At 43.9% G+C, this 25,241-nt stretch overlaps 1 protein-coding gene across 1 annotated transcript in view; it reads left to right on the plus strand.

The window, feature by feature from the left end:
• Window positions 1-3,317: 3,317 nt before the first annotated feature.
• The window catches only part of EXTL3 (exostosin like glycosyltransferase 3), a 37,757-nt gene continuing 15,833 nt past the window's right edge, over window positions 3,318-25,241 (plus strand). Inside the window, exons 1-3 of the mRNA XM_024251578.3 lie at window positions 3,318-5,465; window positions 18,463-18,590; window positions 24,716-24,860. Of these exons, the coding sequence (XP_024107346.2) occupies window positions 3,318-5,465; window positions 18,463-18,590; window positions 24,716-24,860 (2,421 nt within the window). The remainder of the gene's footprint in view (window positions 5,466-18,462; window positions 18,591-24,715; window positions 24,861-25,241) is intronic.

Here is a 25,241-nt window from a genome sequence, read left to right on the forward strand (position 1 = left end):
AGATGGGAATTTAGTGGGGATGCATTCTTTTGAATCATTGTCGAATTATTGGTTTCTGTGAGAACATTTGTTTCTACTCTCAGCTCTGCTTATATGTAAGTTGGTAGCACTAGAAATATTAGACTAGGTATAGTCAGTCTCCAAATGACTTTTTAATAACCTCTGTTTAGACGCTGTATGTAGTATCTTTTTGAATTTTTGGTATGAAAAATTTCAAACCTAGACAAAAGCAGAGAGCCTGATATAATAATCCCCCATGGGTACCCATCATTCAGTGTCAACAGCAGTTAGCTCATGGCCGATCTTGGATTTATTTCTACCTGCAAACATTCCCCGCCACCCTCATCCTGTTTATTCTGAAGCAAATTCCAGGTATATCGTTTCATCTGTAAATATCTCAGTATATACTTTCAACAAGTAAGGACTTTTCCATATTTTAGTGTTTGGTTTTATTCCCCCTTAGAGCACATAAATAGGTAACGTCTGTCTGGACGGTTTGCCTGTGAGAGTCCCCGTGTATACCTCTTGTCCCAGTGTATTTATTAATAGTCTCCCTTTCCACTTCAAAGAGTCTCTGTTTGGACAGTAAATTATTCGGTGACCTCATGTACATAAGAGAAATCTTTTCATAGGGGACAATAAATAGGTTCTTTAATAGCACTTTCAGTATTGAGTATTTTTCTAATAGTATGTCACTGTTCAATTTGTGTTGTTGTTTTTTTTAATCAGGAGAGCAAGCCCTGGAGGTTCACTCTTTCAAGAAGTCGTGTGCTGAGGTGTAATGCTACACAAGTCAGAGGAAGGAAGGGTCCTGAAACACATGGTGAGGAAGGAATGAGTCAGCTGGATTGCTATGATTAAGCATTCTTTTCTTTTTCTTCCATTCTGTTGTTTCTTTGTTACAATTTGGTCATGAGTGCAAAGAAGATTCTTTTGAAAGCAAGAGATTTAAATGTTTGAATCACAAGGATAATGTAAATTTGAGTATTTAGTCAGCTGCTAATTATCCAAGTTTAGATTATCCAAATACTTAAACATTTTAGTAATATTATCATCAACTTTAGGTCTGATGTCTTGTCAGTGTTCTTTCTAATGGACAAAGTGACTCACACCATCATTTCCCTCCTCTCATTCTTTGCTGTTAGCCGATTCTAATATCCTCTTTTCTTTCTTTTTTTTTTTTTGAGATGGTGTTTCACTCTTGTTGCCCGGGCTGGAGTGCAACGGTGCGATCTCGGCTCACTGCAACCTCTGCCTCCCGGGTTCAGGCGATTCTCCTGCCTCAGCCTCCTGAGTAGCTGGGATTACAGTTGCGTGCCACCACACCCAGCTAATTTTGTATTTTTAGGAGAGATGGGGTTTTGCCATGTTGGCCAGGCTGGTCTCAAACTCCTGACCTCAGGTGATGCACTCGCCTCGGCCTCTCAAAGTGCTGGGATTACAGGCGTGAGCCACCACGCCCGGCCTAATATCCCCTTGTCTTTAGAAATTGTTATTATAATTTATTGACAGATTAAAATTTAATGTCAGATGTTACGATGAAATCAAATGTTGCTTGAAAAAATGTTAGAATGTTTAAAAAATCTTTATTGTGAAACATAATTAAAATTATGTTTATAAAAATGGTAAAAAGGAGAGAAGACTATTACACCTTTAATAGTTAAACATCTTTGACAGAGGTAGAAGCTAGAGAAAGTGGTTGTGCCTCTGTGAAGTCCTACTCATTTTATGCTACGTGTACCCTTGTTTGTTTATATCTTATCTCTTAGGGTAAGGAAAGTTCCATGAGGTCAAGGATTATACATCCTAGATTCTCCCACAGTTATACTTGGCATGTCTTAGCCCTGTTAAGAGTATGGTGAATATTTTTTGGAAGAATTAAAAAAAGAAACCAGGAATATTCCCTGGCATAGAATATTATGATTTGCTTCTAGCTGTGTTGAGTTTGAGGGAAAGCAAGTGGCAAGCCTCTGTAGCCGGTGGCAGTGAAGCTTGGTGAGAGAGCAGGGCTGGGAGTGTTGCTGAAGGACTGAGTCGCTACAAGCATCCTCCCATCCACTGCACTTTGTATCACAGCAACGTGGTGCATTGCCATCTCCGTGCACCTATCTCCATTTTAGAAGATTAGGAAACCGAGGTCTGATAGCAAATCTGTCAGCAAAGAAGGAGAACGAATGCCTCTCATTTCTAAGTATAGTGTTCTTTCTAAAAGAGCAAGTTACTATTTATATTTTAAGAAAGAGCACATGATGTCTGCTAATGGAAGATAAATGAGAAGCAAACTGGGAAATACATTTTATCTCAGGATTACTGCATCTACTACTGGATAAAGATCAAGAGTTCTCTTCAACCCTTTCAACTCTACATGGAACAAATTGAGCTTTTCAGAGTCTTTTTTTGTAAAGTATTTCCAAAGAAGACTTACAGGTTAGGAGTAAACATAAACTACCCCGGTTGGCTAGGAAGGTATTTCTCTTCATCTAAAGATGATGCCCAGGTGTGGAACAGGATGAGAAAAGACCATGGACATCTTTGTCCCATGAATTTAGTTGGTCATCATGTTGTAGGGCTGTAATGCTGCTCTAGATCCAGTTAAATAAGAAGTGGGGAGGGGTTGTAAACTGCAGCTTTTTGGGGCACTTATCCATTTATTACCCCAAGTAAAAGACCTATACCAAACAGCAAACAACATCTCTGCATTGTCATTATAATGTTCTTTGAGACACAACCAGTGTTCCAGCCATTGTTCCATCTAAGATTTAAGCATTTTCTAGAAATGTATGGTGGCAGGGGTGTTGAACATAACTTCTTCAAGACTGACATGGTTCTCTTTCTTTTGCAGGCCTGATTGTTGGCAAAGGCATCGTAAGAAGCTGGAGTTTATTTCTGTTCTAACCCATTACTGTATAACTGTGAATAGACACTATGCATATTTGTTGGTCAGCAAAACCAAGAAACAAGAGCTATGGCAGTTGAAAAAGTCTGTCTCATTCCAGGGTGTTTTTCCTGGGTTTCATCATCAGGTACCTCCTCCCTTTCATCTCAGCAAGAATGTGGCACCTTTTACCGTTTGATAAAGATTAAGGACATGTTCTTTGGTCGACAGCCAGAACTTAAAATCTGCTGGAATAGGGTCAGAGACCATTTCAGCTGCAGCTGAGGAAAATGAAATTTTCATTTTATTTGGTGCCTTGTCCAGGGAGCACACTAACTCTTCCAGAAACGTGTCAGTGAAACGGAGATCGTTTTGTGGAATAGCAACCCATGGTTATGGCGAGTGACCCGACGTGATCTGGGGGGCAGGCTGCAGAGGACTCATGACAGGCTATACCATGCTGCGGAATGGGGGTGTGGGGAATGGAGGTCAGACCTGCATGCTGCGCTGGTCCAACCGCATCCGTCTCACATGGCTCAGCTTCACGCTCTTTGTCATCCTGGTCTTCTTCCCGCTCATCGCCCACTATTACCTCACCACTCTGGATGAGGCTGACGAGGCAGGCAAGCGGATTTTTGGCCCCCGGGTGGGGAACGAGCTGTGCGAGGTGAAGCACGTGCTGGATCTCTGCCGCATCCGGGAGTCGGTGAGTGAAGAGCTCCTGCAGCTGGAGGCCAAGCGCCAAGAGCTGAACAGCGAGATCGCCAAGCTGAATCTGAAGATCGAAGCCTGTAAGAAGAGCATTGAGAACGCCAAGCAGGACCTGCTCCAGCTCAAGAATGTCATCAGCCAGACCGAGCATTCCTACAAGGAGCTCATGGCCCAGAACCAGCCCAAGCTGTCCCTGCCCATCCGACTGCTCCCAGAGAAGGACGATGCCGGCCTCCCTCCCCCGAAGGCCACTCGGGGCTGCCGGCTACACAACTGCTTTGATTATTCTCGTTGCCCTCTCACCTCTGGCTTCCCGGTCTACGTCTATGACAGTGACCAGTTTGTCTTTGGCAGCTACCTGGATCCCTTGGTCAAGCAGGCTTTTCAGGCGACAGCACGAGCTAACGTTTATGTTACAGAAAATGCAGACATTGCCTGCCTTTACGTGATACTAGTGGGAGAGATGCAGGAGCCGATGGTGCTGCGGCCTGCAGAACTGGAGAAGCAGTTGTATTCCCTGCCACACTGGCGGACGGATGGACACAACCATGTCATCATCAATCTGTCACGTAAGTCAGATACACAGAACCTCCTATATAACGTCAGTACTGGCCGTGCCATGGTGGCCCAGTCCACCTTCTACGCTGTCCAGTACAGACCTGGCTTTGACTTGGTCGTATCACCGCTGGTCCATGCCATGTCTGAGCCCAACTTCATGGAAATCCCACCACAGGTGCCGGTGAAGCGGAAATATCTCTTCACCTTCCAGGGTGAGAAGATTGAGTCTCTGAGGTCTAGCCTTCAGGAGGCCCGCTCCTTCGAAGAGGAAATGGAGGGTGACCCTCCCGCCGACTACGATGACCGGATCATTGCCACCCTGAAGGCGGTGCAGGACAGCAAGCTGGATCAGGTCCTGGTGGAATTCACCTGCAAAAACCAGCCCAAACCCAGCCTGCCGACTGAGTGGGCGCTGTGTGGGGAGCGGGAGGACCGCTTGGAATTGCTGAAGCTCTCCACCTTCGCCCTCATCATTACCCCCGGGGACCCTCGCTTGGTTATTTCGTCTGGGTGTGCAACACGGCTCTTCGAAGCCCTGGAAGTCGGTGCCGTCCCGGTGGTGCTGGGGGAGCAGGTCCAGCTTCCGTACCAGGACATGCTGCAGTGGAACGAGGCGGCCCTGGTGGTGCCCAAGCCTCGTGTTACCGAGGTTCATTTCCTGCTCAGAAGCCTCTCCGATAGTGACCTCCTGGCTATGAGGCGGCAAGGCCGCTTTCTCTGGGAGACTTACTTCTCCACTGCTGACAGTATTTTTAATACCGTGCTGGCTATGATTAGGACTCGCATCCAGATCCCAGCCGCTCCCATCCGGGAAGAGGCGGCAGCTGAGATCCCCCACCGTTCAGGCAAGGCGGCTGGAACTGACCCCAACATGGCTGACAACGGGGACCTGGACCTGGGGCCAGTGGAGACGGAGCCGCCCTACGCCTCACCCAGATACCTCCGCAATTTCACTCTGACTGTCACTGACTTTTACCGCAGCTGGAACTGTGCTCCAGGGCCTTTCCATCTTTTCCCCCACACTCCCTTTGACCCTGTGTTGCCCTCAGAGGCCAAATTCTTGGGCTCAGGGACTGGCTTTCGGCCTATTGGTGGTGGAGCTGGGGGTTCTGGCAAGGAGTTTCAGGCAGCGCTTGGAGGCAATGTTCCCCGAGAGCAGTTCACGGTGGTGATGTTGACTTATGAGCGGGAGGAAGTGCTTATGAACTCTTTAGAGAGGCTGAATGGCCTCCCTTACCTGAACAAGGTCGTGGTGGTGTGGAATTCTCCCAAGCTGCCATCAGAGGACCTTCTGTGGCCTGACATTGGCGTCCCCATCATGGTAATAGAGAAACGAACAGTTCATTTTGGTGCATGAAATAGTATTTCACTCTTAATCCCTTTTCCAACTTCCTTCACTTGAGCAATCGTAACTTCTAGCAGAGGAGAATACATGCATACTCATGAAAAACCTGTATAGATTCCTTTCTTCCTGAAGGGTTTGCTTGCTGCTTTTTCAAGCCTTGGTAGTTCTGTTGCTGTTACTCACTTCCTAAACTGAGGATCCCCAAAACTGAAACTGATTGTATATTCAATATACAAAACCTTGTCAGTTATCCCATAGACTTCCATGTCATAACAAGATGATAATGATAATGATAAGCTACCATTTAGGAAGCACTTAGCCTCTAGGCACTATAATAAGCATTTTGTGACATATTATCACTGTTTCTTCAGCTTATTCATATGGGAGCTGAAGCTTAGGTTAATGAATTTGCCCAAGATCATGGTGAGTAATGGAGAAGCTGAGATTAAGTATGTCTGATTCCAGAAGCGGCAGCTTTAGTCACCTCCCAAAGGGTTTAGGAAGGCCTGTGTCATTTTCCAGGTATTCATAGAAGTCTTTTGGAAGACTGGAGTTGGGGTTTGATATTTTGGAGTTGGAGAACCAACTCCAATTGAACCTTCCAGGGTGTCTTGTAGGTTCTTTCTCATTCTTTACTCCATCTCATGGTTAGGTGCTGTATTTTACAGGAAAAATAATAGCTAAATATTGCAGGACAGGGCATTAGTTCTGAGAGTTTATCCATCTTCAGAATTAAACTTGGCATTCTAGAAGAGAGATGGCGACCATCTCTCTTAAATGTGCAGCCTTAGAGCAGGTCTTAAGCAGACTGCCAACTATTTAACCTGCTGCATATGTAGTTACTTCCTGGCAAAAGGTAGCAAAAGGTCTAATGGGCCACACGTTGCTAGAAGTCTTGGTTTTTAAAAAATGTATTTCACTGGGAAGCCAATTCATTTGAATTATTTTTCTAAGCAGCAGCATGGTGTAATAAGTATGAGATTTGGAGTGATACAGACCTGGGATTAAGTAGTCATTTCGTGATCTTTGATAATTAGCTTTTTTGATCTCAGCATTAGAGAGGAATCTAAGATAAGACAACTAAGGATTCTAGAAAGGTGCTCACTTATTTGATTCCTTCTTACCCCTTAATGTTAAAGGAGATGGAAGCCAGTATGTTTGTCTTGCCTATGCTCTGGGCAGCTTTAACTGATTTCACTCATAAAGGCTTCTTGTATCCTCTCTACATCATTTCCGTTTGTGTCATAGTTGTTACTGCCTACTTCCTTGTGCAAAGTACCTCTTTGCTTTAAAGTTTTTCTTACTGCTGCTAATCTTTTTTTTATTTAATTGAATTTATAATCAGAAGCTATTCAAAGACTGTAGAGTTATAAATCCTTTTTATCCCAGTTTATTTTGTATATTAAGTTTTGTAAATAGGGAATTTTTTTAATAGACTTCTCAAAGTTCACTTTTTTTCTTTCTGTTACAACTTTATGTCATTGAAATTAAGAAAGCATTTGCTCTGTGAAAGATAGATGCTCCTCAAATAGTGGAATAATAGAGCAGCCATTGTTTTCCATTTTTCCTGAGTTTTCTTTGATTTTGATAGGGATGTAGAGAAGCTGGTGCCACACCAGTTAAGTTGACTGAAATTCATCGAGAACTTACCAGAATGAATCTTTTTTAAAAAAACTCTGGTGGGAAATAACTAGTCCTGACTATTGGGCAGCCCATCGCAATAATACCTAATTGGAAAATGCCAGAAACTTTACAGATAGGCCATTCTAAACAGCTTTCTCATATTAGCAATACAAGTTTTTTTTCTGGTCCTTTTAAAAAAGAGGAAATAGCTTCAGATGGAGAATTTCACTCCATCCTGTAAATATTCTGGTTGTGCTTTCTATCTAGGAGAGGCGGGTGTTCTGGGCAGCAGTTGAAGTTGCTGACATCTTGGATGTACTCAACTATCAGAGCTAGAAAGAGACTGGTAGCTCTCTCTGGTATAGAAAAATGGCACTACTGTGATACACCTCAGAGTGGGTTTTCCATCTAGATGTAGATATAGCCAATTCAATATGCTAAGGTTAATTTTTATAAATTTAGCACCAAGGTTGTTCCCAGGCATCAGTGAATCTAGCCAGGAACCTCCGTGCCATTTCAGAAAGTGCTGGGTAATACGGGCTCCTCTTATGTTTAGGTTCCCACTAAGCAACAGGCATAAATGCTGGATGTTTGTGGGCTGTGAAGTGTATTGAGCCCCAGCTATTTTAAGTGGAGGAGGATTGTCTTAGGGGTGCCCCATAGGACTTATATGTTAAAATTCCTCATTCTTTTAAATAATTATTTGCATAAAAAGATCTAGCTTAGAGTGAAGGTGATCTTTATTGCCACCACCCTTGAACACTCCTGATTCAAATGCTCTGTGTAAAGAGAACTTCAGCACAAATGGGATGGTGGCGGGCCAAGGAGACAGGACTTGCAGAGAGATGGGAGAAGTGCCACCAGTTGAAGTGGGTCTCCTGTTGAATGGGGAGGACTACCAAACAGAGGGGCAATGGTGGGTGTCTGCTCTCTCCCTTGCTCTTGTATATTTTGTAAACACACGGATCAGGTCCCTTAGCTCCTGGAGCGTAACAACAAAGATATCTAATGAAAGCCAACTGAGAGTATTATTATGCAAGGGATTTGAGGTCTAGCCTTTTGTTGAAAAACTCTCCACTATGTTGGGGACCACCACTTTCATGGCACCTGAAAGATGTTCCACTGTTTCCAGGCCTCCGTTGTTTCTGAGGATATATCAGTGGTTTTCAAATTTTTGTTTCCTTGTATGTGAGGTGTGGTTTTCTCTGGCTACTTTTGAAATTTTTTCTTTGTATTTGGTTTTCAGCAGTTTGACTGTGGTATGCCTTAGCATGGTTTTCTTTGATTTTTATTCTGGAAAGTGTTGATATTTTTGTTTTAGTAGGTGGTTAGCTGTATTGACTCAGACTGAAAGCCCTGTCTCGTGAATGGCCACTCTCATGTTGAGTACTTTTATATGTAGCTGCTCTGCTTACAGCCTGCACCAAGCATGCATGGCTTAGGGGTGGGCCAGAGACAGGGCAGTTTCTACGCAGAACTTGGAGCTCCCTCTCTCTGGCTTTCTCCTGTCTGGAATTTCCTCCATTCTTTCTACGGGCTATGGTTACCTTATACATTTCCTTTACAGGCCAGAAAGACCATGGGTTTTGTGTGAGAGTTTTAGCTGTCTTTCTTGTACCAACTCTGGCCTACTCTCAGGGTGAAAGCAACAGTAATTCTCCCTGTGTCAGTAATTCCCTCCCTCTGAATTTTAGCACCCCTCCATAATTGGTTGTCTTTTGTTCACTCTCTAGTGCGTTCTGGAGATTCTTTTCTTGGTATTTTTGTGTAGAGGTTATAGTTGTCATCTGAGGGAGGACTGGGTCTGGCAGGAGCTTACTGAACTCTTCTGGAGGCAGAAACACCAAGTGATGCCTTCTTGATAGATAGTCCCATTAAAAATTTTGGTTTGAGTTACTGCTTTATTCTGACCAGTTTACACATCTTCCTTACTCTGCTTTATACTCTGGAAAATAGTAAGTAGGGTGGCTGTTTTAGAGTCTGTCCTTTTGGAGTTGTAACATGTGGGCTGTTAGGAAAGGGACATCTTTCGGTTACTAACAGTGTAGTCTAGTTCACTCAAGGCATTGCTTCCCTTCACACTGTATACTCACTGATTGCTGAGACAGTCTCTTGGCAGCCCGTCCCTGAGTCTTAGGTTTTCATTCTCTTCTTCATAAAAGGTATGGCTAATTGACGCAGGGTGCCTTGGAAGGGGGCTTTTAGAAGGGGTGACATTTGAGCAGAAGCCTGAATGAAGCGAGAGAGAAAGCCACGTAAATTCTGGAGGGATGTATGGGGAATGGCAAGCACCAGAAGCAATGCCCAGTGCATCCGGGTGGCGCGTTTGAAGGAGGTTGGAGAAGGCAGTGGGACCAGCAGGTGCAGGGCAGTGCAGGTCGTGGTTAGGAAGTCTGGGTTTTATCCTGTCTGCCTTAGGATGCCCTTGGAGGGTATTGAGCAGAGGAGGCACATGATTTTTATGGAACTATGGGGAAAAGAGCAGAAGCAAAAAGACTTGCAGTAGCCTAGGCGAGGAGTGGTGGTGGAGAGAACCAGTTCAGAGATCAGCATAGCACACATCCTTGCAGACTGCAAGGTCTCTGTGGAAGTGATGAGGTCAGAATGCACCATTTTTTTTCCAAATGAAAATGATAGTGCCGGGCGCAGTGGCTCACGCCTGTAATCCAGCACTTTGGGAGACTGAGGTGGGTGGACTGCTTGAGCCTAGGGGTTTGAGACCAGCCTGGGCAACATAGGGAGACCCTGTCTCTACAAAAAAATAGAAAAAATTAGCCAGGCATCATGCATGCCTGTAATCCAGGTTCTTGGGAAGCTGGAGGGTGGGGGGGGGATTGCTTGAGCCTGGTAAGTCAAGGCTGCAGTGAGCTGTGATTGTGCCACCGCGCTCCAGCCTGGGTGATAGAGGGAGACCCTGTCTCAAAAAAAAAAAAAAAAGAAAGAGATACAAGATTATTTTTCAGTGACCTTTTCTCTCTCTCCCAGCCCTTGATATTCAAATTGAACACGGAGAGTTCTTTGTTTGGGTAATATAAATATCATTCCAGGGGAGTTATTTTCATCCTCTCCCCAGTAGTCTATTAGGGAAAAGGGAAGACTGGAAGAGAAGCTGCATCCGTAGTGAGCTCCTGGTGTCAGGAACTTTCTGGCTGGGGACTCTGCCTCTCAGGCTAAGAGGCTTGGCTTCTGGCTAGACCTTAGGCAAGAGAGTAGAGACCGTTCTCAGGGCTTACTCCTTAAAGTGTTGGTAAGCTGTATTTTTTATCTCTGCCCACTCTACTTTTAAAAATATACCTTGAACGAATGAGATGATAATTTCCTAAAATTGTGATAGCTAGGTGAAGCCAGCAGGAAAAACCTTGTCCAGCTTCTCCAGGTCCAAGACTGTGCAAGGTCTGGTGCACTTCACTAGGAGTTGGCACATCTGGGTGGTTTGTTTTTCTCTTTGACAACATTTTACGTAATAACTTGGTGGCTATAGCTGTGGGTTGCTGTTTGCGAATGGGCTGTATGGCTGCAAAGGAAAATTATATAAAACAAGGCTACCCCAAACTGAAAATTAATAGCAAGAAATACAGAAGTTTAAAGGAATTGCTGGAAAGTCATGATGCATAATTTACTAATTGCAGCAAATTGATTCTTGAGGTAATGTCTTCCCCTCTTAGTGTATATGTACTCTTTTTACTAATTCAAAGTAAGGAATCTGAGACTGTAAGAATTCTGTTGCTTCAGGTCACTTGACTAACTGATACCTGTATTAGAACGAGGGCTCAGGCTTTTTTTTTTTTTTTTTTTTTTTGAGACAGAGTCTCACGCTGTTGCCCAGGCTGGAGCACAGTGGTGTGATCTTGGCTCAGTGCAGTCTCCGCCTCCTGGGTTTAAGTGATTCTTGTACCTCAGCCTCTTTTGTAGCTGGGACTACAGGCGCACACCACCACGCCTGGCTAATTTTTGTATTTTTAGTAGAGTCGGGGTTTTGCCATGTTGGCCAGGCTGGTCTCGAACTCCTGACCTCAGGTGATCTGCCCACCTCTGCCTCCCAAAGTACTGGGATTACAGGTGTGAGCCACCACCAGCCCCAGGTCTTAGGACTTCTGACAATAGATATGTATTTTTTTCTTTTTTTTTTTTCCACATGTAAATTTCTTGGAGAAGCACAAACTTGTTTTTTAAATAAAAATATGTATAAAATATAGAAAATGTATAAAAATTAAAATACATACAGAATATGAAATATACATGTAAAATGTATGAAAATTAAAATAGAGACTGCTAATATCACATTATAATAATTGTTAACAGTTTTTGGGCATTTTCTGTGTGCTAGGCACTGTGGATGGTCTTTATCTGCATTCTCTCTTTTGTTGACCTGCTAACCTAGGCTTTGTTACCTGCACTTGCACTGGGATCATTGGCAACTTTTTCTCTTATAAGTTAAAACAGACTTGTCTCATCTAAAACATGTACAATTTTGTTTGTACTGTATAACATCCCTATGTAAAGTTATAAATGGAAAACCAATGCACTGTTACCTTCTTATTCTCTTTTCTTCCTTTGCATTTTCTTGCTTTCTGCCCCATCACTTGATGTTTATTGAATGAATCCCTTAAATAATGTAGTCCTTGGCCGGGCGCGGTGGCTCACACCTGTAATCCCAGCACTTTGGGAGGCCGAGATGGGTGGATCACGAGGTCAGGAGTTGGAGAGCAGCCTGGCCAAGATGGTGAAACCCTGTCTCTGCTTTAAAAAAAAAAAAAAAGAAGAAGAAGAAAAAAAGAAAAAAAAAAATACAAAAATTAGCTGGGTGCGGTGGCAGACGCCTGTAATCTCAGCTACTCGGGAGGCTGAGGCAGGAGAATCGTTTGAACCCGGGAGGCAGAGGTTGCAGTGAGCCGAGATTGTGCCACTGCACTCTAGCCTGGGTGACAGGGCAAGACTCCGTCTCAACAATAATGATGATGACAATGTAGTCCTCCTTCTATCATCTTCTCTCTGTCGCTCACCTCCCTCCCCGTTGCTCACTTCGCTCCCCACTCCAAGCTCTGTTACGTAGGTCCTCCTGAGTTAGGTGGGCATGACTGTGTGCCTCTTCCTGGATCTCATTTTCCTGATTCGTGAGTTCTCTGATGGTTCCTCTTTTAAGTTGGAGGAAGGGTATGATGGAAAACTAAGGTCAGTTGCTGTTTCCTTTCTTGCCTGTGTGATGGCTTGATGTTAAGTTTCGTTCTCAGATATGGATTTGCTATAGGGATGTATTATGTACGTATATATGTTTTGTTGGAGGATGGAAATTGTCGGGCTTGGCTGGGCTGGATGTAATCTGAAAAAGGGCATTTCAAGTGTATTTAAATGGCCAAATTTCATAGGTGGCGGGTTCTAGGCCACAGTTGCTGTCCCTTTTCCTTTGTGATGGGAGAAGGTCAAGGGTCCCGTGAATGATATTGTGCAGAAGAGCTAGTGAGGCACCGTCAGGGAGCCCTGTGTGAGACAAGCCAAGCAAAGAGTGGGCATTGCTCCTGGCTTGATGGAGGTGGATGGGTTTTTTGCTATAGAAAACTACACTAAATACTAAGAGGTTTCCTAATTCCTCTCTATCATTCTTTAAGATTATTAAAGATATTGAATGTTTACCTATAATTTTGATCTAGAAACTTCTCAAGTCCTTATTTCATATTCTGTAAATAGAATGGCAGGGCTAAATTATGTTCTATTTTCTGCCCATTCATTCATTTATAAAACATTTGTTGAACATCTGCTATATTGCCAGGCACTATGGTCTATTCATTTTGGTTAATGTCATACCAGTAATTAAAGCAATCACTTGAAAGTGAGTCTTCCTGTTAGCAAGTTACTAAGGTGTAATCATAAGGCATCTAATAGCAATATGCTATATAACATGAAGAAATAGCCAGTATTGTGGGGTTGGGGGAAGAGTGTTGGTTTAATTTGATACAAAACAACATCAACAAAAATGAGAACCTTTCCTAAACATGACACAGTCCCTCTGGTTGACTTGTTTCTTTTATGTTCGATCTGTCTTTTCTCAGATTCTTAGAGGCCGTGCTGATCTGTGAGTCTGCATTTAGAAATGTTTTTTTTTTTCCTCCCCCCCTCCCCGAGATAGAGTCTCGCTCTCTCACCCAGGCTACAGTGCAGTGGCACAATCTTGGCTCACTGCAGCCTCTGCCTCCCGGGCTCAAGCAATTCTCCTGCCTCAGCCTCTGAGTAGCTGGGATTACAGGCGCACACCACCACGCCCGGCTAATTTTTGTGTTTTCAGTAGAGACTGGGTTTCATCATGTTCGCCAGGATGGTCTGGATCTCTTGACCTTGTGATCCGCCCGCCTGGACCTCCTAAAGTGCTGGGATTACAGGCATGAGCCACCGCGCCCGGCCTGCATTTAGAAATGTTTGAGCCTTTCTGTTCTGATTTTGGTACCAGAATGGATAATAGTTGGTTTGCTGAGCTTTAGTTTAGCCATTAAGCACTGTACCTTTGGAGCAAAACTGTTAGAAGAAAACTTTTACTCTTCCACCCATTTAGTTTTAGTTGGTGTTTGCAAAGTTTGTGAGGGCAGAAATCTTTTTGGGGTTATGGGGAAAAGGGGAACGTATTAGGTAATGAACTATAGTTAGTCTTCCAAGTGCTGTTTGGTTTACTGTCTCCTGCAGGTTGACTCTAAATCAGGGTGTTTCAGCAGTGGCACAGTGACATTTTGGGTCAGATAATTCTCTGTTGTGGGGGCTGTCTTGTGCACTGTAGGATCTGGCAGCATCCCTGGCTTCTGCCCACTAAATACTAGATGCAAGTAGCACACCCTTTTCTCCAGTTGTGACAACCAAAAATCTCTTCGGACATTGCCACACGTAGCCCGGGGCAAAATCATTCCTGGTTGAGAACCACTGCTCCGAATTCTTAAAGCTGACTTAACTGCCTGCAGTTACTTTTGTCAGCTAACCACAAACTGTAGTGCTTGGTATTGTGTTTCTGTGAATCTTTAATAGCTTTTCTTTTCTTTTTTCTTTTTTTTTTTTGAGACAGAGTCTCACTCTGTTGCCCAGCGTGGAGTGCAGTGGTGCAATCTTGGCTCACTGTAACCTCCACTTCCTGGGTTCAAGCGATTCTCCTGCCTCAGCCTCCTGAGTAACCGGGATTACAGGTGCCCTCCCTCATGCCTGGCTAGATTTTTAAAAAATTATTTTTAGTAGAGATGGGGTTTCGCCATATTGGCCAGGCTGGTCTTGAACTCCTGACCTCAGGTGATCCGCCCGCCTTGGCCTCCCAAAGTGCTGGGATTACAGGCATGAGCCACCATGCCTGGCCCTTTTATTCTGATTGCTGTTCTGATTGTTAAAATGCAGTTTGCTATACCTGAACAGCTGCTGTCATCCAGCCCAGAGCAGTTGTGCTCAGAGGGTGAGCAGAGGTGGCAGGCACCCTGTGTTCCTGGAGTCCTTAATAGTTGTTCTCTTGTTGCTTCTTGATATCTAAGTAATGGACTTTAATAAACTTACTGAAAAAAAAAAAAACTAATGTGAAATCTAGGCCAAAACACTTTGATATTTGACCTCCAGCTCCATGACCTCACCTAAGTCTTCTAAAGCACAAGTAGGTTCTCTTGATTTGGTTATTTGTAAATTAGATAATTTTGGATATGATCTAGATATCAAATCATTGTAGTTTTTCTTGTTTTTCATTTTCAGGTGCAGAGTTAGGTTGTTTATATGATTGTCAAGTTTGGCTGATAAGTAACTTTAGATTTTGCAAACAGCGTGGTGCTATGTTGATTTAGCAGAGAGGGTGCTGACATTCACACGTCTAGTAAGTGGAGGAGTTGGAATTTGAACCCAAGCTTTTCTGATTGGCTCCAAAGCCATGCTTTCTCCCTCTGTACCAGTGCTTCGCCCCTTTTAATGTGCACAGGAATCCCCCAGGGGCATGTTAAAATGCAGATTCTGACTCAGTGGGCTTGGGGTGTGCCTGCACCCCTGCAGGCCCCGGTGGTGTGTGCTGCTGGTCTTCGCCTCACACTTTGAACTCTGAAGCTCCTTGCTATATTCCTGGTTTACTAATTGTGCCGTAGATAATCCACCTGAAGGTTAACCCACAAAACTGATAATCTACAAGCCAATATTCAAGAACTGAAGTGGTTTTTCTTCATTTTAAGCTGTGCGAGGGGGAGCTTTGTTTGGCTGAATTGGCAGAATCAGTTCTGTACTGAGTGAACGCTAGGTGTGTTAGGTAAAGTGAATGTTCGAGGGGAGTTTGTGAACAGCTACCATATGCCGTTGTTTCCAAGGGGGACCTTATTTTACATTTTGTCGTCTCTGAAATTGAGATGTGTCTTACAATGGATGACCTCTTACCACTGCTGAGCTTGCCATTCAAGTCCGGCCCCTTCTTGTCACCCTCTCGCCCTTTGGCGAGTGGAACCGACAGCTGCTAAGGTGAGCACTTGGCATCTCCTCTCCTTGCCGCTCTCTCTTGTCTGACCTAGGCCTCACTCGGTCCTTCGTTTTGTCATTGTGGAGTCTGAGCTTAGAATACCCTGGGCTGTACACTTGGGGATTTTTATGCTGGTCAGACATGCTGCAGGGCAAGGTGGATTTCTCGGTCTGTTGCTTGGCTTGAACATCTGTTAACTGTGGTAGTGAATCTGTTACCGATCCTTCTTTGTCTTGAGTTGGGCAGGAACTCCCCTGGGGCTGAGGTGAAGTCTTAAAGAAAGCTCTGGCCAAGAGTGTTGGCTCTCGCCTGTAATCCTGTCACTTTTTTTGGAAGGCTAAGGGAGGGGGAATGGTTGAGACCAGGAGTTTGAGGCCAGTCTAGGCTACATAGCCAGACCATGTCTCTACAAGTTTTTTTTGAAATTACCAAAGTGTGGTGGTGTATGCCTGTAGGTCCCAGCTACTTGGGATGCTGAGGCAAGAGGATCAATCACTTGAGCTAAGGAGCTCTAGGCTGCAGTTGAGCTATGATAGCACCATTGCACTCCAGCCTAGGTGACAACTCAAGACTCCATCTCTTAAAAGAAAAAAAAAATTAAGTTCTGTAATCAAGTAAACAAGGGATCATCAATTTCACATGCTTTCTTAATTGGCAACATTGTTTTTCCTTGATGGTACACAGATTAATAATGCATTTTCAGGCCAGGTGTGGTGACTCATGCCTGTAATCCCAGCACTTTGAGAGGCTGAGGCAGGCAGATGCCATGAGATCAGGAGTTCGAGACCAGCCTAGGCAATATGGTGAAACCCCGTCTCTACAAAGATACAAAAATTAAATGGGCATGGTGGTATCTGCTTGTAATTCCAGCTACTTGGGAGGCTGAGGCAGGAGGATCACTTGAGCCTGGCAGGTGGAAGTTGTAGTGAGCCGAGATCGCACCACTGCACTCCAGTCTGGGCCACAGTGAGACTCTATCTCAAAAAAAAAAAAAAAAAAAAAAAGGCTGGGCGCAGTGGCTCGTGCCTGTAGTCCCAGCGCTTTGGGAGGCCGAGGTGGGCAGATCATGAGGTCAGGAGTTCAAGACCAGCCTGGCCAAGATGGTGAAAGCCAGTCTTTACTAAAAACACAAAAAAATAGCCGGGCGCAGTGGCAGGCGCCTGTAATCCCAGCTACTCGGGAGGCTGAGGCAGGAGAATCGCTTGAACTCAGAGGGGCGGAGGCTGCAGTGAGCCAAGATTGTGCCACTGCACTCCAGCCTGGGTGACAGAGTGAGACTCCATCTCAAAAAAAAAAAAAAAAAAAAAGCGTTTTCTATGGTGGCTTTGGTTTGAAGAAGTTTATAAAGTTAACAAAAGTTTAGCAGGAAAAGGACTGGGTTTGGAATCAAAGTATGAGTTAGGACCGGGTGTGGTGGCTCATGCCTGTAATCCTTGCACTTTCGGAGCCAAGATGGGAGAATCACTTGAGCTCAGGAGTTCGAGACCAGCCTGGGGGGAACATAGTGATGAGACTTCGAGAACTCACTTTTTTTTTTAAAGGTATGAATTAGAGTTTTGGCTCTTGCAGCTTGCCAGTTGTATGACATCACTCTGGGCCTCAGTTTCTGCATGTGTAAAGTGAGAGTTAGACGCAATAGTCTCCAAAGCCCTTCTAGCTCTGAATTAATTGGATTTTTAGTGTGCTAGAATGAATTAATTGAAGTATGAGGGCTCTGCATTAAGAACATAGAATAAATGATTCTCCTGGCAAGGAGGGTGTGGCAAGAGGCGTCTGAACTGGACCTCCAGGGGGAGGATGGAAGAGAAGGTATTTGAAGCTGAAGAGACATGCTAGTAGGTCACAGAGCTCCTTGGAAACCATTCATAAATTTAAGTCCTCGGATGCAATTAATTCATCATGCCAGGTAGAGGTTGTCCTCAGTACAAGTAAAACAGTCTGTTGGAAGTAAGGTGATTTTTCGTGGCATTCGAAAAAGATTATTCTTCATGAGATGCTCTTTGTTTTTGGGGTTTGAGAACAAAATAATGGTTCCCCTTTGGTTGGACTAATCAGACAAAGACACTCTAAGAATAAAATGAGCCATCCAAGTACTGGCTGTGGTCATCATTTATATGAGTATTAGGTGGCAAGGTGAATAACACAGCTACCCACCCACATTGTAGGTAAACTATACTTAACTGAGATATGGTTAAATAAAAATTGTTTTATTATGTAGTTGTACTGTTTGAAGCACCAATTTCTGTTTTATGAAGGAAATACTGCTTTGCATATGTGTTGAATCACTTAGATGTGTTTTGAATTGGGATTTGCTGAAGACGCAGAAGCTGTTGTACTGACTGCATGGCACCTTGAAAAGAAAGAAAAAGTTTGTGTATGAGTAGTCAGCATTGTAGGTAGGAATTGCAAAGGTGAAGTAATCAATCTCGACCAGATGGGCTGTGCTCTTTTTTGGGGTTTATATCCCAAAAAGGCATTAGAATTGGGAGTCAGAAGTGACAGACAATGAGGTTTCTGAGTTAGGTTTTAAAATTAACAAGCATGCTGGGAATTCCATAGCCATTGGAATCTCAGATCCACTCTGCCACCTTGTGTTCTCTTGGGAGAGTTGTTTTTAATTTCCCTACATGGTGTTTATTGTGTGTATAAAATAATCCTCAGCTTTTGCTTGATTCACAAGAAAATTAGCTAACAAATGAATGAAGCTTAAAAGGTAAATCCATATTTGTTGAAGTATAAGGCAGCTTTTATTCCTGAAAGGCATATGCTAGATTTTACAAGCTCAGAGATCAGGCAAAATTATTCAGTAAATCCAGCCATGGTCTCCTTGGACCTAAATACAGATTTTGTTTGGCCTTCCATAACACAGCCTTAATTTTTAATGTTTTTCCTTCCTCATCACAGGTGGTCCGTACTGAGAAGAACAGTTTGAACAACCGATTCTTACCCTGGAATGAAATCGAGACAGAGGCCATCCTGTCCATCGATGACGATGCTCACCTCCGCCATGACGAAATCATGTTTGGGTTCCGGTGAGAGACTAATCTCCAATCAAAACTTTAGGTTGCAAGTGACAGAAAACCTGGATTAGGCAGCAAAATGAATTTCTTGGCTGATGGTAACTGAGAACCCCTTACAGGTAGTCAGGGCTGATGTACGACGTGGCTGGATGCAGGCTCGTAGATGGCGTTGGAGGAGTCCATCTTTCTTCATCTGTAGGCTCCGCTCTGTGTTCCCACAGGCCTTTCCTCTGTGGCCAGGAAGGTGGAATTCTTTGATTGGCTAGACCCTGGTTACCTGCCTGCTCCTGGTGCTGCAGGTGTATCATCCTTAAATCCAAACCATATGGGCAGAGAGTAGAGGCAACCGGTAGGGTAGTTCTCTAAAGGAAATAGGAGAGTTTTGTTTTTAGAGGGATGGGAAGTAACTCCCAGGTAGGCAGAAGTGACATGTTGCTGTGTGTTGGAGCAATGGAACAGTGCCAGGATCCTGGACCCAAAAAGATTTGGGGGAATGAGGGTGTCAGAAGCAGTGATTTAAAAGGAAAAAGAACGGGAGGAGGAAAAGGAAGTGGTGGTAATGATGACGACGATGATGATGCTAAACATATGTTGGACCCGTACTGTGTGCCAGGGGCTAGCCTAGGACTTTGTCTTATCTCATTCATCCTTCTAAAATTTGGTGACATAAATTGTAGCTGTCTCCATTTCATATAGGAGTAAATTGAGATAGAAGAGAACAGAACCACGTAGAAGCTAGAAAGTGGCAGCAGAGCTCTGGGTTCAAACGCAGGTTTGTCACACTCCCAACCTTCACCCGGCCTTCAATTCTCCTGCCTTCTTGAGTCTTAGGAATTGCTGAAGGATCCCACTTTTGAGGGTCACTGCAGGGAAGAGGATGGAGTAGATGAAAGCTACTCCAAGTATGTCAGGGACTGGGATGTTGGTTTAGGGACAGTTTGTTACCTGTTTATGGTGAGGTAAGTATAAAAATTGAGGGTAAGCATTCAGAAACTTGTAAAGCAATTTGACATTTACTATGAAATCCAAGTATATGATTATTTTTCTTGCAGTTCCTTTTTTTGCGACATTTCTTCAGTATAATTCATACACCATAAAATTCACTCATTTAAGTGTACAATTCAGTGGTTTTAGTATATTCAGAGTTGTGCAAACATCACCATGGTTAATTTGAGAAATCTTCATCACCACTGAAAGAAACCCTGTACCTATTAACAGCCACTCCCAATTTTTCTCCAAACCCCCTCAGTCCTAGATAGCCACTCAATCTTTGCGTCTCTATAGATTTGCCTATTCTGGACATTTTCTATAAATAGAACTGTACAACCATGCATGGCCTTTCATGACTCTCTTCTTTCACTGAACATGATGTTTTCAAGGTTCAACCATGTTGTAGCAGGTACCAGTTCTTTTTTTTTTTTTTTGAGATGGAGTCTCACTCTGTTGCCCAGGCTGGAGTGCAGTGGCTTGATCTCAGTTCATTGCAACCTCTGCCTCCTGGGTTCAAGCGATTCTCTCACGTCAGCCTCCCGAGTAGCTGGGATTACAGGTACGGACCACCATCATGCCAAGCTAATTTTATTTTTTGTATTTTAGTAGAGATGGGGTTTCACCATGTTGCCCAGGCTGGTCTTGAACTCCTGAGCTCAGGCAACCTGCCCGCCTCGGCCTCCCAAAGTGCTGGGATTACAGGCATGAGCCACGATGCCCAGCCCAGGTACCAGTTCTTCATTCATTTTCTGTTGATGGATCTGTTTGGGTCATTTCTATTTCTTGGCTATTATGAATAATGCTGTGAACCTTCATGTGCAAGTTTTTGTATGAACATGTCATTCCTCTTGAGTGTCTACCTAAGAGTAATGTGGGTGGATCATGATAGCTGCTTTAACATTTTGAGCCTGTCAGGCTGTTTCTCGTGGTGGCGGCCACATATTGCATTCTCACCAGCAGCGTATGAAGGTTCTAGTTTCTCCACATCCTTGTCAACGCTTGTTATTTTCCATTTTCAAAATTTATAGCCGTCCTAGTCATTGTAAAGTGACAACTAATTTTATATATGTGTGTGTGCGTGTACACACACACAGAGATGGGGTGTCACACTGTTGCTGAGGCTGGAGTGCAGTGGTGCAATCTTAGCATGTGGTAACCTTGAACTCCTGGGCTCAAGTGATCCTCCTGAGTAGCTGGGACTACAGGCTCACATCACCACACCTGTCTTGTCTTTACATTTTTTTTTTTTTTTTTTTGTAGAGGTGGGGTCTCAGTTTATTGTTCAAGCTGGTCTGAAACTCCTGGCCTTGAGCAAGCCTCCCAAGTGCTGGGATTACAGGCATGAGCCACAGAACCTGCCCATACAGTTGTGATTTGCATTTCTCTCAACGATGTTGAGCATCTTTTCATGCGCTTATTGATCAGTTAGCCTTTGTATATCTTCTTTGGAGAAACAGCTTTTCATATTCTTTGTCCATTTTTGTTTGGATTGTCGTTTGTTTTTTTTTTTTCTGAGACAGAGTCTCACTCTGTTGCCCAGGCTGGAGTGCAGTGGCGTGATCTCGGCTCACTGCAAGCTCCACCTCCTGGGTTCACGCCATTCTCCTGCCTCAGCCTCCCGAGTAGCTGGGACTACAGGCGCCTGCCACCACGCCCGGCTAATGTTTGTATTTTTAGTAGAGACGGGGTTTCACTGTGTTGGTCAGGCTGGTCTCCAACTCCTGACCTCAGATGATCTGCCCGCCTTGGCCTCCCAAAGTGCTGGGATTACAGGCGTGAGCCACCGCACCAGGCCAGGATTGTCTTTTTATTATCACGTTATAAGAGTTCTTTATATATTCTAGATGCAAGTCCCTTTTCAGAGATTGGAGTTGCACAATTTTCTCCCATTCCATGGGTTATTTTCTTGCTTTCTTGATGGTATTATTTGAAGCACAGGGTTCGTGTTTTGAAGTTCAATGGGTCTATTTTCTTTGGTTGCGTGTGCTTTGGATGTCATATTTAAGAAACCAGGCAGTTCATTTTTGTTGTATTTTACCAAAGTATTAATCTATAATAATTTTGGGGAAAAATTAGTTCTTCCCCACATCATTTGAAAACCACTGGAGGCCGGGTGTAGTGGCTTAACGCCTGTAATCCCAGCATTTTGGGAGGCCAAGGCGAGTGGATCACCTGAGGTCAGGAGTTTGAGACCAGCCTGGCCAACATGGCAAAACCCTGCCTTTACTAAAAATATAAAAATTAGCGGGGCGTGTTGGCGCGCGCTTGTAATCCCAGCTACTCAGGAGGCTGAGACAGGAGAATTGCTTGAAGCCGGGAGGCGGAGTTTGCAGTGAGCCAAGATCATGCCACTTCTAGCCTGGGCAACAGAGCTAAAACAAAACAAAACAAAAAAACACTGGAGTAGATTTCTTTGGCGATCTTGTTCAAATTAAGTGTGGATCCAGGATAGAGAGTTCTTTCTCTGTGCTTCCATTCTGTTCGCTGAAGGCCTAACCTGACCTACCTGGCTCTGGGGCTGCCTTTGGCTTAGGCTTGTAAGAGCAGATGCTCAGATGAAAGGAGCAGTGGCTTTATTGCTCATCTGTCTTAAATCCATCTGTAAAGAATGATTTGACACATTTCTGAAAAATTAGAACATCTGTTCTTATTCTCCCCCACCCAGCCTCTCACATTTCCTTTGACCTCTTGCTTAGTGTATTATTGAAGCAAGTCTGTTGATAGCTGTGATTTAAAAAAATCCTGGTAAACCGAGGTGTATTTTTTTTACACGATAATAAGTAGCTGACTCTCTCCACTGGTTTTTATGAAAGGAAAAAAGCCATGCAGTAACTCCAGGCATGATCTTTGCTGCTGCAGGTGGTAGCGGCGGGGGGCAGGTGGTAGGGAGTGTTTATGCTGCAGCGTGATGCAGTTTGGAGCGTGCTGAAGGACTGGCGTGGTGAGCATAGTCGTGGGGTGTTAACAGGAGAACTGCCAACCCTTAGATCCAAGAGTGATTTTGATAAGGAGCCCAGCTTTAAGGAGTTTGAAGCTTATTAACATAGCTGGCATTAACATAGCTTCCAAGCCCCTGATTTAGGGACTTCTTACCTTGCCTGTGCTATTTTCCAGCAGATTTGCAGGTGGTGAGAGAATAATGGGAAGCTTTTTAATGTGTCTCTTAACTGTCATTCATGTTTGAGATTTAGCCTGTGGTAATGGAGCTGGTGAATTATCCTGCCCTGACCCTTTTCTCATGTGTTTGGGCATCCTTTGATCTAAAACCTTTCTCTTATTAATCTCCCCAATTTGCTTATTTCACCTGAGTGGGAATGAAACAGACCTAAGTTCAAAGGAAAGGTTAAGTCTAAGCATTCTTTCTTCTGGCAAAGATAGATCTTGACTCACTTCAACTTAGGTAGCCAAGAAAGAGGCAGATAGAATCAATCATAAGGGACAGATAGAAAAGGTATACCAAGAGACTCGAGAGCATGTGTCCATACAGAAAGGAATACACGAATGGCCAGAGCAGCATTATTTGTAACAGAAGTGAAAACAACACAGAAGGATAAATACCGAGGTTCCATTATGTGAGGTCCCTAGGTAGTCATTCATAGAGACGGAGAGTAGAATAGGGGCTGCCGGGCTGCGGGAAGTGGGAGTGGGGATTAGTGTTTAATGGGGACAGAGTTTCCGTTTGGGAAGATGAATGAGTTCTGGAGATGGATGGCGGGGATGGTTGCACGACACTATGAATGTCCGTAATGCCACTGAACCATACATTTAAAAATGATTAAGATGTTACATTTTATGTTTGTTTTGCCACAATTAAAAAAAAAATCAGTTGTCTAAAAAAACCCACCTAGAAGGCTATTACATTGTGATAGAAGTTGTGATTTATCATCTTTTGGATTAGATTAGATGCTTCCAGACTTACTAGGAGAGGAACTATTTTGAAATAAAATCTTCTGTGTCTTAGGAACTGAAGTTCCATGTAAGTGATGAGGGAGTTTGCAGGCAGTTTAAATCTCTGGCAGCCCTTCTGCAGGCCTGTCGGGTTCTGTGGAGCTTAAACGCTTTCAGTTCTCCAATTTATCCTGTGAAACTGGGGACCAATTTTATTTGTTCTACTTTACCTATAAATTTGGAGATGATATAGAAGTTTCTACCGAAACATACTGAATTCTCCATTTATTTCTTCCATTTAATGAAACCTTTCAGTTGGATGGTTCTGTAGGCCACTTCTCATGATACATGTTTCTCCCTCAGCCCTGCTCAAATTTGGAATTAGGAGTGGTGCAGTTCAGTAGTCTTCTGTGGTTAAAACAGTGTTCTCTAAACCTTTTTATTATGTTCCTTCTCTGTAAAAGAAAAGTGTGCAATATATGTAAATTACATACATGTCCTACTGAACTAATATGTCGTGCTTATTAAGAACACCTTTCTTGGAAATGCTTGTTCATTCATTTTTAGAGCCAGGTCTTGCGCTGTTGCTCAGGCCAAGGGAGGTGGTGCAATCATAGCTCACTGCAGCCTTGAACTCTTAGACTCAGGCAGTCCTTCCACCTCAGCCTCCCAAGTAGCTGGTAGTACAGGTGTGCTCCACCATACCCAGCTAATTACAAATAAAAATTTTTTTTTGTAGAGACAGGATCTTGCTATGTTGCCCAGGCTGGTCTCCAACTCCTTGCTTCAAGCAATCCTCCTGTGTTGGCCTCCCAAGTGCTGAGGTTACAGGCATGAGCCACCCCACCCGGCCCGTTCTTGGAAATTAAATAAGCTAAAAAAAGAATTGGAATTGATATCATCTTTCTGCTTCTTAGTAGATTATTGTATATACCCCATTCTGGAGCCCTCCTTAGTAGATTATTGTACATATCCAATTCTGGAGATCCCCTTTCCAAACTTACGGCTTATTCTTTCTGGAAGGGCTGGAGGATGCTGACTGCTAGAGGGACAATGTGCAGGTGCTTATTAAGGAAGCTGAATATGGTACCTTATTTGCTTTTATCCTGTTTGGCTTGTTGTTGATTTTGTTTTATTTTGAAAGGATACGAGAAGTAAAAGCCTAAGGGCCAGAGCTTGTAAGGTGGAGGCAATAACTACACTTGTGATGACCCTAGAGCTCTGTACTCAGGTCTGTGTATGCACTTGTGTTTTTCAAGGGTGTGGAGAGAAGCTCGGGACCGCATCGTCGGCTTCCCTGGCCGTTACCACGCATGGGACATCCCCCATCAGTCCTGGCTCTACAACTCCAACTACTCCTGTGAGCTGTCCATGGTGCTGACAGGTGCTGCCTTCTTTCACAAGGTAAGAAAAAGCTGGTAATAATGGCATCGACTTGGTGAGAGTTTCACCTTTGTGTGGTAGTGGAATGCTGCCCTCAGCTTAGCTCTCCTAACGCTTCTTACATGTTTCTTTTGTGCTAGAAGTCAGTTTTTTCTATTTTTAGAGACAATGATCAAGATGCTTAGAGCAACTTGGATAAAAAGTCAAGATGAGAGGGCTGCCTGTACGGTTGCACATAGGCCATTTGGAAACCACTTTATCTTTCTGGGCGTTGGCTCTCCCTTTGTAAAACTGAGGGCACTGGGTTAAAAGACACCTCAAATACCTTCCAGTTTCAATACTGCCACCCTAGACATGGCCCAGCCATCAGGTGGTGACCTGGGCACTTTTCTGACTTAGATG

This window comes from Pongo abelii, chromosome 7 (assembly GCF_028885655.2).
Source record: "Pongo abelii isolate AG06213 chromosome 7, NHGRI_mPonAbe1-v2.0_pri, whole genome shotgun sequence".
NCBI lineage: Eukaryota > Metazoa > Chordata > Mammalia > Primates > Hominidae > Pongo > Pongo abelii.